At 40.1% G+C, this 17,341-nt stretch overlaps 1 protein-coding gene across 1 annotated transcript; it reads right to left on the bottom strand.

Annotated features, from left to right (window-relative positions):
- Positions 1-332: 332 nt before the first annotated feature.
- Positions 333-2,483, bottom strand: LOC6586489. The gene is made up of 4 exons (XM_002012067.4): positions 2,363-2,483; positions 1,381-1,797; positions 1,065-1,319; positions 333-989 (listed from the first exon to the last, which is right to left on the bottom strand). The coding sequence occupies exons 1-4, from the start codon at positions 2,383-2,385 to the stop codon at positions 725-727; spliced, it is 960 nt and encodes a 319-aa protein (XP_002012103.1). The 5' UTR covers positions 2,386-2,483; the 3' UTR covers positions 333-724.
- Between the last annotated feature and the right edge of the window lie 14,858 nt (positions 2,484-17,341).

The raw sequence follows: 17,341 nt of genomic DNA, 5'->3' as shown, positions 1-17,341 counted from the left end.
AAATTGCAGACTATATATCTTGCAGATGCTGCGGAATTCTGGTGGCACGTTCCTTTCTTCCAGACACCCGATCACAATAACCTGGAAAAGCTCAAACCTGAGATGCCCACTAATTAACTGACTAACTAGGCATATACATATATAATATATTTGTTATCAAAGGCCGAAGGAAGTTTAGTTTCTGTTACATTTTTGCACTTTATTAAGTTGTTCTCTTTTGTTTGTTCTTTTTGTTGTTGTCTCATTATTTGCTTTGCGCATGTTAACGTAAGAGTGTTTCAGTTAGAGTAAGAGCAAAAAAAATATGTACGAAGTTAATCAACTGTCTCACAAATATGGCAGCATTCCAAGGTTCTATTTGTATTTCCACGTGAATATACATATAAGTGTGTGTGTAAGTGTGTTTATGTATATGTTTCTTTATGATTAAGAACATACAAACTAGCAAGCAGCTTGCAGCAGGTACGTTGAGGCCTTGTTAATAAACCGTTTAAGACTATTATCTAGTTATATAGTTATACATATGTATATATGTACGTATATATAGACATGCGCCAGTTGCTTCTGTTTTCTCATATTAATATAACGATTATGATGCGTGGGCGCTGGCTAATGAGTATTCGTCATCGATTACATGTCATCGATCAGCCACAATCAGCCACTACTCATCGGTCGGCCCTCGCTGTGTAGTTAGATAAGTTCGCGCCGCCTTGGCTTCGGCCACTCAGTAGCGCTGGCTCTCCCGATCCGAGTATTTGCCGCTCAGCTTGCTAACCGAGTAGCGGTCCGAGTAGGCATCGTATTTGTCCGCCTTGTAGTTAATCTCTTGGGGCGTGTATCCAATGTTCTTCTGCCAGTGTCGCGTCCAGTAGAGATCCTCGTTGCGCACCTGCGAGGGCGTCTTCGCGTCCCGGCACACGTACACGCAGTAGATCATGCAGCCGATCAGCGTGAGGAAGCCGAAGATCAGGAATATGATGCCCAATACCCTGTAAAGCAAATAGGGGTAGGAATTGATGAGTCGTGGCTCGCAGTTGTCGGAGCTAAAGAACAAAGATGCTCACCAGACATAGACGGGCTCATAGAACTGCACCACAATCACAAAGCCCAGCGTGACGAGAATGAGCCCCAGATTGAGCAGCAGCATCAGGCAGCAGACGCCCTTCACGTTCGGGCAGAAGGGATTCGGCGCTGACATCGTCTCGATCTTGGCGCCACGCTTCGTGGTCGAGCGCCCGCTGCGGCCCGTCTTGGCGGTGCTGGCCACCGAGTAGACGCTGCGCGGAGCTCCACGGGAGACGGGACGCTGGCTGTAGCGGCTGAAAGGGAATCGGTTGTGAAACTCAAAGTCAAGCTCAGTCTCTCTGCCTGCCCACTCACCTGATCTCGGAGGGCGCCTTGTAGGCGGCACTGGTCACATAGATGTCGCTGCCCGCGTCCCCGGCCTGGTCGTAGCTCAGCGCAGAGGGCGCGCGCGGCGGCTGGCGTGTGGGCGGCGGACCGCTCAGCGGCCGCGGGCCACCGTTGTCCGGCGAGCTGGAGAGGCCCATCTGACTGTGGCTGTAGCTGTGCTGCAGGTGTTGCTGTCCATTCCCGTTGCGCCCCTTGCGCGACGTGTTGTAGTGCGACTGCGACTGCGACTGCGGCGAGATGCGCTCGTGCGCGATCGTATACTCCGAGTGCGCCCGATGCGAGTGCGAGTCGTCGCCGTCCGTTGAGTAGCCGCGATTCGAGTGCACGTACGGCGGATCGGGCGTGAGCCGCCCGTGTGTGGCCACATAATGTCCGCCCTTCAGTCTGTCAAGTGGATTTATTTATATGGATTTATTCGATTCTCTTGTTAGGGAGGAATCTCGTCTAGCTTTACGGCTTAACTACGTACTTGGGCTTATAACATGTATATGCATGTATTTTCTAGCTTATGTAGATATGTCTCACTCTCTTCAGTTTCTCTTTCTCTCTCTCTCTCTCTCTCTCTCTCTCTCTCTCACTTTCTTTCCTATCCCTTTCGTTAAGAGTCTGTCTGTCTGCCCTTTTTCTTCGTATCTATCTCGTTGTCTCTCTGTCTCTAACAGTCTATCTTTCTCTTCGTATCTATCTCCCTCCCATTCGCTCTTTTTCTATCTTCTTCTTCCCTTTTTATCTCCCCGCCCTTTCTCTACCTTTTACACTCTCTCTCTCTCTCTTCTGTATCTAACTCTCTATTTTCTATATGCTCTATATGACAATTACCTAATATACGACTGACGCTTATCTCATTCCTAGCTCATCTATCTCTCTCTCTCTCTCTCTCTCTCTCGTCGATAGCCTCTAGTGGTCAACATTTTAACATCAGCTAATCAAAGTTATTTAATATTCTTACTTTTTGACGCGTCTCTCGTGCATTTTGCTTGATCTGTGTGCTGCTCCGCTTTGTCTGCTGCTCGGCTCCTGCTTTGGCTTTGACTTCAGTGTTGGCTCTGGCTCTGGCTCTGGCTCTGGCCGCTCTGGTCTCGTCTGTGGGTCTGTCTGCTCAGCTGCGGAGCGTTGTTGCCTTTAGAAAGTCCCACGATAGCTGCGACTGCCTGCAAAACAATCAAAAATAACAAAAAGCAGAGACGTTGAGATTCGTTGCAATTAACTAGCGTTTTGCTGCTTGCAAATTAGTAGACAGTTTTCAACTTTTAATTAGTGTGCAAAAAGTTATAACTGCGTTTTATGCCAACATGTGTGAGTGTGCGTGCGTGTGTGCCAAACTATATTTAACAAACGTTAGGTGCACAATTCGTATTCAATTTGAGCAGCTGTGCCAACCGAAGATAGCCAACTTTGAGTTGATGCACAGCAAATTAGCAAAAAGTTTATCAAATTTGAGGTTATGTTGAAGTGCTTTGTTTAAGCGCAATCTCTCTCTCTCTCTCTCTGTGTCACTCCCTCTTGCTTTTTAAGTAGAGTCGCAAAACGTAATTAACTCAAATATTTTCATAAATTCCCTTTTGGTAAAACTTTACTAAAAGTTGACAGCAGCAAACTGACCGAAGGAGATAAATAGAGAGAGAGAGAGAGAGAGAGAGAGAGAGAGAGAGAGATAAAAAGAGAACTTTAAATCTTCTACATATATAAATATGCTTCCGATAAGCTATTGAATTGCGAAATTGAAAAGCCTTTTGAGTCGCTGGCCCGCATCGGTCAGCCAATAAATTTGCTACTTGATAAAGCAAAACACGCCCCGATTTAAATGTCAGCTTTATATATATATACATATATATGTATGTGTATATATATTTTTTATTATTATTTTGATTACTTTTGTACCCTGCAGGGAATGTAGGTGCAAGCAAGCAAATATTGGTGTGCTGCATTTCCTATATCTGGAACTAATAATGTCAGACATAGAAGAGTTTCGACTATTTTCATTAAAAATATCTCATGTAATTTTAAGTAATATATTACTTTCTTATGATGTACAGAAATCATAGAAGAAATCAAATACTATGAGAAATCTCGAGAGTAGAGGAAATGATATAGAAATTCATATTGAATCTGTGGAAAATATAAATCAAGGCAACTATAATGCCCTCACGGGGTATAAGCTGGTCAAGCATACTAAATTATAGCGTACATGCTTTGGTTTGCCTTTAAAATGCGTTTTTAGGAGTGTTACATATATACTATAGTACATATATACATAATATGTATGTATATATATAATATGTATAAAAATATTTATATACAGTTGCGATTGCTCGCTCGGAGACGTTTGGCTGCGCCCAGTAGACAATCCCATTCGATATGCAGTTCGTTGCACTGTGTGTATGTGTTTGTGTGTGTGTGAGTGAGTCGGACACATCCTGACGTTCGAACTGAGGCATGCACGCATGCCGCACCTCACTCGAATATCATTCAAGTTCAGGGCAACACGAATTTTGAAGTCGACGTCGTTACAGTTGCCAGCAATTTGTCACTTGGTCACGTAGCTTTGGCTCAGCGTTTGCCTTCGCCAGGACCAGGACGACACTCGAGCCAAGATGGCAGCGGCACACTCCACGTGTTCGTTGGCAGCACAATTTACCGCACACACCCCCCACGCCAGCCCCGCGGCCCACTCTCTGCAGCAGCTGCACTACGCTAAGCTACAACTTTAACTTTATTACATGTTAATACCCTAACCTTGAAACTGAGCTGCAAATATCGCTGAGTTGTTGTTTATGTCGCTAAAATACTTTATGAACACTTTTGAGTGTGTGAGTCATGTTTGAGTTTATGAGAATTGAATAGAAGGGATGCAGAAAGATTTACCACGAAGTTATGCTAGGAAGCGTGCAACTTTGCTGCTTTGCATATTACAGTTAAAGATTCATTCATTCATTTATTCAGTTATTCGTTAGTTCATCTATACATTCATATATTCATTCATATATACATTTATATATTCATTTTCATTCATACATTCATTCACTCATACCTTCATTCATACATTCATTCATTCATACATTCAAACATTCATACATTCAAACATTCATACATTCATACTTTCATACATTCATACTTTCATACATTCATTCATAAATGCATTTATACATTCAAATATTCATTAATATACTCAATAATACATTCAAACATTCACACATTCACACATTCATACTTACATATACATACATTCATATATTTATTTATACATTCAAACATTCATACATTAATTTACTCACACATTCATTCATACTTTCATTCATTCATACATTCATTTATATTCAACATTCACACATTCATACATTCAGATATACATACATACATTCATTCATTCATACATTCATTCATTCATTCATACATTCATTTATACATTCATACATTCATATATTTATTTATACATTCAAACATTCATTCATTCATACATTCATTTACTCATACATTCATTCTTTCATTGATTCACACATTCATTTATACATTGAAGCATTCATTCATCTATACATTTCAATCATTCCATACTTTCCATCTTCCATAATTAAAACTGTGAATTGATCTGCATTCATTCCGCATTCAAAACACTTGAGCAAGTGCATTAAGAAGTCGACTTTTCAGCAGAGATACACACACACATACCCATACGTATAAAGAGCATTGCTAGTTTCTTCAAATGAATATAATTATCGCCTTGGCCGCTGTTGTGGCTGATAAGAAATTGAGTTATTGTGGCGATTAGGCCAATTAAAGGGTGTCGTCGTTGCAGTTGATAGGCTGTGGCCAGATCTTCCACTGGCTGCAGCTGAGCTGTGTGCCGGGCCGGTCTAGTTGCCCAGCCCACTTATTACATTAACTGAAGTGAAGTTGCGATCTCTCTGGGTTTTTGTTGCAGTGTATTTTGATTTTTGCCTGGCGGTGAATCGCGATACAATTGTCAGTTGGGGGTTTGGTCTGGGCTCTAGGCCAGGCAAGAGTTTCAAGTTCGTTGCTGGGATTTTTAGTGTCTAGGGAGTGCACGCACACACACACACACACACACGCACTAGAGACAGCTGGTTGGGACATTTATGGTGTGGGCGTCGCCTTCATTGTCAAATGAAAAATCGAACTGCGGCCCTTGGCTGGCCGTGAGTGTGTGGTCCATGGGCAACTTCATGATGAGCCCATGCCACATCATCATCATGATGTTGGGGAACTCGAAACTAGCTCCAGCCGTGTCCATTTCTATCACTTGTCGGGCATCAAAAGCCTTTTTGCCAACTCCCATGCGTGGCATTCGGGCATTTCTTGATTTGTTTATGCGGTTCGCCTCTCTCTTTCCCTCTCCCTCTCCCTCTGCCTCACCCACTGTCTCTCTCCCTCCCTGCCCTGGGTATATTTTTCTTATTTTACGTTTGGTGTTTTGTTAGGTTAGCCTTGGAGCGCTGTTCCTCCAATGTAAATATAAATGGAATGCCATTAAAATGTGTTTGCTCTCATATTTACCTTGGCGCCGCCGCATAAAGCCCTGGCATGTGTTATAACCTTTAACGCTGCATAAACAGCATAAATAAGCCGTAAAGCATGCGGGAAGGAGTCCATGTACAATATACATATATGTGCATTTGCATCTGCCCAGGTAATGCTGCTCGGCTTATGGCTCGTAAAAATATTATTGAGAAAGAAACAAACGGCATTGGCATTCGGCCAGTTACTACATGATTTACACATTTGCCGCCTTCTCTGATGGATTTCACAACTTTCGCTCTCGAAACGGCACTTGCGCTTCCGGCCACGGCAACAGTGCGGGCCAACAATGGGTTAAAGCCAAAAGAAACGGCGGAAGTCGTTACGAAAAGCCAAACGAAACGAAACGAAATCTAGTTGAAACGGATTGTTAATTTGTTTGCCATTTGCATTCTGTGCCTGAACTGTCTGTCTGTGTGTGTAAGTGTGTGTGTGTGTGTGTGTGTGTGTGTCTAAGGTGAGAAGAGCTTGCTTGGAATGGCCACAAGAATGCTTTGCACAGCTCGCGTCCAGTTTTGTGGTCAAGTGTCATAAAAGGTTGACCGCGCTGGCAGTTTAGAAAGTTGTACGCCCCTCGCCCAGCCACGCCCCATGGCGAGCAATTTACGGGGCGGCCCAGTTAACCCACGGAAACTGGTGCAAGGCATTCACTCCAGCCAGAACTGGAGCCACGCGGATCGGCACTCGCCAAGCGCCACTTTCCGATCGACAATCGCCTTTCACATGCCAACACGAAACTTGGCCAAAATGCAAAAGGCCCAACACTGCAGTTGACCCAAAAAGCAAAAAAAAAAAAAGCATTAAAAAACCAACAAAAATTGCACTCAATAATTATGAATGGCTCCTATAATAATTTCATTAATCTTGATGAAGTTCTGGGCACAGTTTAAATTGCAATTCAATTTAAATTCCTTTGCTTTATAAATGTTTTATGGGATTTTCAAAATTATATATCATTAATATTTCGATTATTATCATAGAAACAAACGGAATGAAACAGCAGCATTAACTGAGGCCAGAGACACCAGCAAAAATATCTTGTTAATGCTCTACATTGAGCCCGCCAGAGATAATGAAATAAAACTACTCAGATTTACATTATAAAAGAGAAGAAATATAAGTATACAAAATAGAAATGAAACATGACGATGAAAGTTAATGAATTCCAACAGTAATCCAATTTGAATTGAATTGGAATTCGAGTTCCGAAACTTGGGGTTTGTAAACTAGAAACTGGATTTTGGCCAATAAATTTTCATTAGCGAACAAAGCCTACTAAATGCATTTCTCTAATGACTCTTCCATGGGCGGGCAAAAAGTTTGATGCAATCCAAATAGTTGGGCGAGGGCAAGGCCTAATCTCTGACGTCAACTTGTGGCCCATTAAGACGGCGACAATCTGAGAGTATAAAATCGTCGCTTAAGTAGCGCGTTAATCGCTTTTAATTGCTAAATTACGCGCTGCCAATCGAGCTGCAGGCCCAAGTTCCAAGTTCCAAGTCCCATGTCCAGAGACGCGGCATAGATCGAGCTACCCTCGGCCAGCTGCCCGCTCTTAGTCTTAGCCAAGTACATTGTGTTTGGCGACGCTTAACACGCAGCTTGGAGCTTGGAGCAGCAGGCAGAGTCTAGCGGGAGTGGAGTGGAGTCGAGGCGAGGCGAGGCGAGCCGAGTCTGGATTGGCTTGGCCAACACTAATGCGTGTAATTAGCCGCAAAAAAGCGGCAAGACCACTTAACTGATTTATTAAAACGTTTTTCCATTAAATTTTTAACCCTGCCAGCTATTAAAAACACTCGCATAGCCCAGCGTACGCACACACACACACACACACACACACACACACACACACACACACACACACACACACAGACAACATTCATATTGGGGCAAAGGCGGCCACAGCTTTGAAAAATGAGCAGCGTTTAAAATTGTTCTGAGCATTGCATCGTGGTGCAAACTCTGTGCTCATTGACTGGAAATATTGTACACTAAATTAACCTTGAAATTAATTAGAAATATAAGTTATATTACAATAATGACTAATAAGTCTGTTGTGTAAATTGTAATACTTAAACAGGTTATATGAAACGTTCGGTTAAGAATATATAGAATATAAGTATTAGTAATATTTATAGTAGTATTAGTAGTATTTCTACTACTATTTCGATTACTTTTATATTTCCTACTTTTTTTTACTACTATTTTTCAACTACTAGTACTAGTGCATCAGCTGCTGATACTATTTCTAATCATCCTACTTTTTCTACTACTATTTCTACTACGACTACTTTGTCTACTACTAGTCCTAGTGCATCAGCTGCTGATATCTGATAATACTATTTCTAATCTTCCTACTTTTTCTACTACTATTTCTACTACGACTACTTTGTCTACTACTAGTCCTAGTGCATCAGCTGCTGATATCTGATAATACTATTTCTAATCTTCCTACTTTTTCTACTACTATTTCTACTACGACTACCTTTTCTACTAATAATCCAAGTAAATAAGCTACTATTTCTAATAGAAAATATTATATAGAATTAATTACTACTATCTACTGCTACTATCATTTCTACTATTGTCATTTTTATTACTACTACAAGTTACTTCTACCATTAGTTCTTTAACTTCTACTATTTTATTTACTACTTCTTTTTCATTAATTTGTTCTACTACTTTTAATGGAGGAATCAATGTGATTGTTCTCTCTAGTATTTTATAAGTTTCCATGTTATTTCCTATTTATTTTTATGCAACATTCCCAACGATTTCTGACCACTGTGCTGAAATTTTCGCTCTGGCCAACTGTCCCAGAGCCTTGTCATGAGCTCCATCATGAGGCTTTCAAGCATTCAAATGGGCGGTCAGTTTGCCAAAACATTATGACAACAGCAGCAACAACAACAACAACATTATTTGCAATACAACACTTTCTAGCCATAAATGCTAGCTCACGTCTCTCTCGGCTGTCGCTAATCTATTTGGGCAAGCGAAATGGCTAAAAATAAAAGACGAAAAAACAACAACAAAAACAACAAAAAATGGCTAACGGTAACGGCTACAAAATTAATAAACACCAAGTGCGCCAAAAGCTGCAAAGGGCAATGAAAGTGCGATCTAAGAGATAGAAATATACATATATAAACACACACACACACACACATGCGAGCACACACACATCAATACATATGTTGATGTATTTCCTTTATTAATTTTTGGCGTTTTTCTTTGTGATTGTAAGCCATTAAAATCAATGCTTAGTCGAAAGAAGGAAAGAAGAAGCAGTAGAAGAAGAAGAAGAAGAAGCAGAATTGACCAAACAAAAAGCGAACTACAATTGCCGCTTGTTGTTGTGTGTTTGCTGTGGTTGTTGTTATTGGTTGTTGGCTGTTGTAAGTAAACAATATTAAATCTCAACACTCGTGCAGAGAAAGTTGGCTTTACGAGCAAAAAGCCGCCGTCTGCCTTACCCCCCGGCGCCCTTCCCCGGTTGGGTTACCTTCTCCCTTGACTTATATTTTTTTCGGTATTTATTTTTTTTTTTTTTTTTTGCAAACTCACTTTAAGCTCAGAAGAAATTAAAATGTATAGAGAAGGTGGAGATCGACTAGAGAATACTCTATCATGTGTTGCCTGGCAGTTATATAAAATAGTAGTAGCAGGAAAAAAGTATAACTGAGAGCTGGGGGAATTTATAGATCCCTGGAGCATAGTAGATGGCATATAAAGACTACTATATAGTCAGAGACATGTGCTCTTTGGTAATATTAACAGGGTATATATATTAGGTATACTCCTAAAGCTCATTTATTATTCTTAACGAATTTCATAAAATACTTTCTAGGTAATTTTATTCAATAGTCCAACAGGTCGGCTAATTTCCTTTGGTAGAGTATATGGCATTGCCGCAACAGCAACAACTTGTGGCAGTCAACGGATTTGTTGTCTACTTGGACGCAGTTCTACCTCAACTGTGGCAACTGGCCAAAATGAAGCCGTTGACAGCGGTCGCAGCTGTTGTGTGCGCGCACAGATGCAGATAAACGTACTACAAGATACAAACACACACACACACACATACAAGTACACATCACACATGCACACACATATCTAGTCAGGCTTTCAGGTTTTTATTTGGGCTGTGGGGTAAAGGGCGCCTCACGTTTGCCACATTAATTTCAATTCGACCAAAAACTGTAAGCCGACTGTGGCTAAAAACATCAAAGACTTGGCCAGCTCTTTAAGACCCTTGACTAGACCAAGCAACTGCCCCGACAACAATTGGCCGTACCAAAATTGAGTTGCAAAGCAATAGAGCCCATTGGATGCGGGCATGAATTGTACAACAAGAGCAAGTGGAATCAAGAGGCGAGACCCCAACTAAATTAAGCCTAAGCCAGCATGAGTTGGGCTAACTCTACGGATTTGCTCAACTTAAGCGAATTTGCATTAAATGAATCATGAATAATCATAGATTACATATGTATTCGTATGAATACATCTCTAGCAGAACAATTCAACAAATAGAATAGCAATGGAAAAATACAAAATAATAAAATAATAATAACTGAAGTTATTTCAAATTGAGATTAAAGAGAGCTTACGAAATGGGAGATTGTATAAAGTAAAGAGATTTCATTCATAAATTTAAATTGCTTGTACGCTTTAAACTTATTGAAATTTTCAATTTTCAACTTGTATCGCCCGACATGTATATATGTATCATAACATTCAAAATTAAGATAAAGGTTCAATCAACTTTGCTCTGTTCGTCTGCCCGTCTGCCTATTCGTTATTCTGTATTTCTCTTCTTCTTTTACTTGTCCTTCCCTCTGGGTCTTCACCTGTCCTTCCGTCTATTTTTCAGTCTGCCTTTCCCTCAGGCCTTCTGTCTATTCTTTCCGTCTTGGTCTTCACCTCTCTATCCGTCTGTTCTTCAGTCTGCCTTTCTCTCCGTTTCTTTCCGTCTATCCTTCAATTTGCCCGTAATTTCATATGCCGCATTTGGTTATCCTTCCGTCTACCCTTTAGTCTCTTCGCCAGTCTGTTGTTTTTTTTTTGTCCTTCCGTCTGTCGATCCGTCTATTCCCCCACCTGTCCGATGCACAGACAGGCCTCCGTCTATCCTTTAGTCTGCTCCTCTGTCTGTTTACTTTGTATATGAATGAAAACATTGATTATAGAATCTATTATTATTGCAATCAACATATAAGTGAGAAGGTGAGGTAGACATATGTATCCATAGTTTCCTTTAAAGAGAATGCTCATAAATCTTAAGAACTTTAAGAAAATCATAAGATCTCGCTAGACTCGCTTCATATCATTGGAATGTAAAAGAATTTCCATTTGGCTGAGGCTCTCGAATTCATGCCCGGCAATTACAATTGCCAGAACTCTCCGATAGGAGATCTCTTTTCGAGTGTTTCACTTACAGGTGCACCTCAGCCAGTCTAACGGTAATTGTTAGCAAACGGTTTTAAGTACTCGCACCGCACGGTCTAAATGGCAGCCGGCAGAGCCAAAAACAAAGCGCATTACACAAATATGGCAGAGGCGAGGGGGCGTGGCGGGGCGCTGCACGTAAACCTGCTCACAGTGGAAGCCCAAGCTTATTTATGGCCAGCCGCTGCTTGTGTGGCAAGCGGTGTGGGCGGCAAAGTGTGTAAGTGTGGGTGGCTGGCAGTCAACGAGGAGATGTGGAAGGAGGAAGAGGAGGAGGAGGAGTGGGGGAGTTTAGTTTGTTCTTGTGGCAAGACCGTTATAACTTTTGTTTTTTCGACTGTGAATAACTCAGGTATGAACAAGTGCTGCTACAACAATTGTGCAGGTAGGCTGCAAGTGACATACATGTGTGCGTGTGCGTGTGTGTGTGTGTGTGTGCGTGTGTGTGTGGGCTTATCTGTAAGACGTGAAACAGAATGCTTTAGTCTGTTGGCTCGATGAAATCGCATTTCCATTGCTCGTTCGACTGCAGCTGAAGGCAAATGTGAATATTTTTGGCATTTATATGCTCGTCCGTCTGTACAGTGAATGCTCCCTGGAGTGAAAGATTTCGCCAGCAGAAAGTTTATTTGTTCACGCAGTGCACAAAACAAAGAGTCAAGAATAAAACCGAGTGAACAAGTTAGAGACCCTCAAAAAGCAAACATTCAGTAGAGTTTTCAGTTTATTTAGACTAACACATGTATCTATAAGATACAATGTGTGCATGTGTGTGTGTGTGTGTGTGTGTGTGTGTGTGTGTCTATCTATGGCTCTGGCTGCATGCAATAAAGTATTTTAATTGCAAACTATAACGGCACATTGACAATGCCGACAGTTTGATATTTTATTATTTTTTTTGTTGGCCAGCATTTTGCACTTGATGCCAGCAAAAGGAAAAAATAGTTAAAAATCAACTGGAGGCCAATGCGCGAGCCTGAGAGATATGCAAACTCATGCTGGCAGCCAGCCAGGCAGTCGACCAGGCAGTCGACCGACCGGCCGACCGGCCGGCTTGGCCAATTCCAATTTGCGAAAGTTTCCCACGCTCGCTTGACGGCGGCTCTGCAGCTGCCGCTGCTCGACCAGAATGCTGCTGCCCAATTGATAGCCGTTTGCTGCCTGCGAATATTCTAATCCGGCTCGAATGCCGATTAATTAATATAACCACGTTGCAAACGGTTTCAAGTGAAGCTAAGCACGCTCTGGCTGCGGCATGTGTTGGCGTTTAATTTATTAAATCTCATTCGACATGCTGTACATTCGTAATTACATCACATATGTACATCACATGTGTGCACTGAGCCAGTCTATGAATAATTTGTGTGAGTAGATCTGAATAGATAAACTGTGCATGGATATATAAGTACATCATATATGAGACATGAGTGAAGAGTATCGTGTATATACATAAGGCATGTTACATCGTATATACATCGGTATGTGTGCATGTATAGGATGTAAGGGCATTACATTTTCTCTATGATTACTGGAAAGGAAGCAGCATAGCAAGGATAGATAGATGTAGATAGAATAGATGAATTGATAACTGGATGTATGTAAGGATAGATGTATTGATGGATAAATGAAGGCATGTATGTATATGTAAATAGATGGTTAGCATGTACGTATTATTGATGGTTGTATGGATGGAATAATGTATAGATGAATGTAAGAGGGGAAGTATGGACATATGTATGTATGTATGGATGTAATAATGCCTGTCTGAATGGATGCATACATAGAGGTATGTATAGCAGTGAGGATGTATGCTTGGATATATGGATGGATAGATTTACAGATTGCTGTATGGTGGAGTGTGTAGGCAGATGTATGTATGTATGCATACACATATACATACTCCTATTAATATATAAGCACCATGTAAACACCCTTCTTATACGTAAATATAAATACTCCTTCATATATGTATAAACTACATACACATAAATTTACTCTCCTTAATATATATGTATGTATACCATTTATAGTATCATTCATTCTCCATAAACCAAAATTAATTATAGGGTATATGCCAATCGAGCGTATTTACTTTTGGCCAGCTTCAAGGTCTTCTGGCGGCGATTTATGGAAAGGGTGTTGCCATTTCTGATTGTTGTAGTAATTATTGTATAATATTTGTTATTTTGCTCAACTCACACACACACATACACATCAGTTTACACATTCACACACACACACACACACACAGACAGACAGAGAGGTGTGTATAATTTGCCAGCTGTAGATGGCAATGTGTTGAGAGCGCTTCAGCTATGGATTTGTGGGCGTAGATTTGGAGTTGTCTTAATGTCAAGTGTGGATCGTCGGGTCCAAGTTGTCAGGTTGTGCAAGGCATTCCAAACAAGTTTCATCTGCCGCAATTACATCACAATTTCAGCGAGGGGCGAGTCCGAGACGAGAGCCCCACTCGAGAGGGCATTGAATTGGGAGTGTGAGCTATTCAGAAACTATATGACAGACTTGCCAGAGTATATGCATATGTGTGTGTGTGTGTGTGTGTGTACTTATGTACTTTTGTATGTCTGCCATTGTTTACTCCAATTGAGACGCAAAAAGTTTGTATTTGCCAAAGTCATGAGATTTTTGTGTTTTTCAGCGCTAACATATGGCATTATAATGAAGTCACGAAATGGACAATGCATGCCAGGAATTATCATGGTGATATACATGAAGTGTGTATGTATCAAGAGTAGAACTAACCATTGATATATGTATACATAAATACATACATATGTATACATACATACATATGTACATGTAGTTCAGTTGACATTCGCTTTGCTAGGGTATACGACCAACGACACCCGGAAATGTTTTGTTATAGTTTTATTGTCTCTCTCTCTCTCTTAACTTTTTGATTGCTTGTGAATTAATTTGATTCCGGTCTTTGTTCATTATAAGCACAAAAATCATAAAAATAGCCAAGAGTAAAAAGTTATGAACATGGAAAAGAAATAATCAGCTGGGAATTCATATACATAAATACCCATGTATAAATGTATTATATGAAATAAGGCTTAAAGAGAATCCTACATATACGTTTATATGCATACATCGATATATACATATCTCTACATATCATCCATCCATACATTCAAACATCTATTCATATATTCAAGTAACTATCCATTCGTATGTTCATCTATACATGCATATTCATATATTTGAATATATAGTCTCTAGTGGAATGTACAGATCTATGCATCCACATGCATACACATATATATAAATATATATATCTGGTTGATCAATATTCCATACTTGTCGCATGTGCTGGCATTTGATTTGAGGCATTTCAGATGCAACGTTTTTATGTAACTTTGCTTTTCAATGACACGCGATATTAATTGCGTGATGAAATCATCGGCATCAGCATCACAATCTGTGCATTTCAGTTGGCCAAGTCAGAGAGCAGCGCTCAAATGTCAAATGAAAATTTATAAATATAATTATATTTGAGTTTGTGGTTAGACGAGCGCTACTTGACAGGTAGCTAATCGATAAATAGTAATATCGATAATTAATTAACCAATTAGCTGATTATTTTTACAGCTATACATGAACTACTTTATTTTGTAAGACACTTGCTCGAACCTATCGGTAAATATTTATAACTATAGCTATGCATATCCATATATATATAATATATTGCTCATATACTACTCGACTTTACAATGCATTATGATGATAGATTCATATAAAATATATTGTTTGTCGATAATTATCGATTATATTTATCGTTCTTCCATTGTCACATGAGCTAATGTTGTTAGGCAATCACTTTATTAGCTTCATTCGTCTCTCTTTTATGGCTTGCTTCGCCATGCAGTTGACGAACGCTCAAAGTGTTGATTACTCAAGCTGATGCGTATATATCTATATATTATACATGTATATATATAAATCCATACATTTCTCTGCAAACTCGATTGAATGGCGATTAGCGCTGATTGATTTACGAGTTTTTATTTGTTATTTTGAAGCTTGCGCATTTGCATTAAAGCGAAGAAAAAAAAAAAAGACAAACTTCAACGTTTGATGTTCGTGTCAGGCTGATGATAATGCGCATACGCAGCGTTGTCCGCTTGCAACAGTATCTGTTGCAAACCTGTCTTAAATAGCCCCAACAACAACAGCAACAACAGCAACTACATGCCGCACTATTGCGTAACTTTCCCTGTCAATTGTTGTTGCCTCGTTGTAGCTGAAGTTGATGCTGAATTGTCGCAAAACATTGCATGCACATACGTAACGGAATACACGACCTAATGCATACACTGTCAAACACAAATTTGCAGCTCTTTTGCACTAATTGACGCTGCGTCCACTTACCATCGCGACTTGACCCCAAAAGATAAATATATATACTATAATACATATAAATCTAAAAGCCAAAAAATTATTGTGTACTATCAAAACATTGTCATCAGCGGAATGAAATAGTTTTGTGCCGTTGGCGTTGGTTTTAAATTTCAAGTTGCTGACATACCCTGTAAATATTACAGATGGGAGAATGGATATGATGAATCCATATGCTAAACTTCTATAAAAAGTTCTCTTTGAAGCGGATCAATAAAAGTGAAACAGAAGTCAAATTCGCTTCACAGTTTTATTTGATAAGTTTTGATCGATAACTTTCGCTCAAGAAATATCGAACTAAAATAACTGAATTTATCATAAGTCAACGGCCAGTCGAATCGAGAGTATCTTTAGGCAAATCCATATTTATTCTTTTCTCCTTGGTTTTATTGTCTGCTATTGGTTTGGGCAATGGTGAATTGGGGGCACGGTGAACGGGGCATGAGGCATGGCGTGCGCCAAGCATCGCTGACTGTTTTTTTATTTTTTTATCATCAACATCGCCAGCGGCCCTTCTTGTGCGCTGCGACTACTCCGAAAAAAAAATTCGAGGGGCAACAATAACAATAACAACAACAGCAGCGAATAAAGAGAAGCTAAATCCAGTTCTCTGTTATGCACAGTGGGTCTGACCGGGTCTGGGAAGTGAAAAGCTAACTGTCTGAGAGCAGGCGACAAACCACAAGACAACAATAACGACAACCTCTCGAAATGTATGTAGATTCCGTAATGCGTCTATTGTCTTACAGATGAGAGGCTAGATTATGATAATAACTTGAGTAAGAGCTCGTATATTTGAGTTTTTTGGTGCAGCTTTATGGATGTTACGTCTATGGTTTTATTATAAATAGATTTGTCACATGACTTTTTATGGTTCATGATTTCGATTTACAGCTGCATTTGAAACTAAAGAGTTTCCCCAGATGAAAGGACAAGATATCTTTAAGATATGTAGATAGTCGTTTATGACAAATCGAAAAGAAGTTTTAGCTATCACAGCTATAGAGCTGGAGACCATTGTTGATTCCTTCCTTTTGAGATATGTTAGAAAAGAAGCTATATCTATAACAGTCAATTTAAAAAAGCGGCAGCTCCACAGATAGACCTCTAACTGATATGTTCGACCCCTTGTAGTTTGTCAAATCTGAAAAGAGTCATCTTTGTCGTTCAGTCAGTCGCTCGACTACAACATTCTTCGGGGTGTGGCAAATGTGGCAAAAAAGTTCCACAGCTAACAAGTCTCAGACTCTCTCTTGAAATATACCCATGATATAGTCGCAGCCTTTGTCAAGTCTGAAAAAGGGTGATCGCTGAATAGATTTAATTGTTCATCAACACAACATTCTTACTTCCTTAGCTAAGATACAATCGAATTGTCTTATAGAGAAAAAAGCCAAGTTTCTCTTTCCAGATTAGCCAATCTTTCGTATAAGCGCATTGCGAGCTGCGCTCGGCCAATTAATTTCCTCGTCTGCATTGATTTGGCAATGGTATTTGCTGCGTTTCGATAATTATCAATAAGCAA

The sequence above is a fragment of the Drosophila mojavensis genome, unplaced genomic scaffold (genome assembly GCF_018153725.1).
Source record: "Drosophila mojavensis isolate 15081-1352.22 unplaced genomic scaffold, ASM1815372v1 contig_74, whole genome shotgun sequence".
Taxonomy (NCBI): Eukaryota; Metazoa; Arthropoda; class Insecta; order Diptera; family Drosophilidae; genus Drosophila; species Drosophila mojavensis.
The sequence above is the reverse complement of the archived record's forward strand: the minus strand, read 5'-3'. Positions and strand labels throughout refer to the sequence as shown.

What these genes read in the sequence shown, in the direction of transcription:
- LOC6586489 (XM_002012067.4), bottom strand. Translation starts at nt 2,385, where the DNA reads ATGCACGAGAGACGCGTCAAAAA. An exon ending in AAGGCGCCCTCCGAGATCAG is followed by an intron (nt 1,320 to 1,380) that starts GTGAGTGGGCAG and finishes ATTCCCTTTCAG; the next exon opens with CCGCTACAGCCAGCGTCCCG. An exon ending in TATGAGCCCGTCTATGTCTG is followed by an intron (nt 990 to 1,064) that starts GTGAGCATCTTT and finishes TTTGCTTTACAG; the next exon opens with GGTATTGGGCATCATATTCC.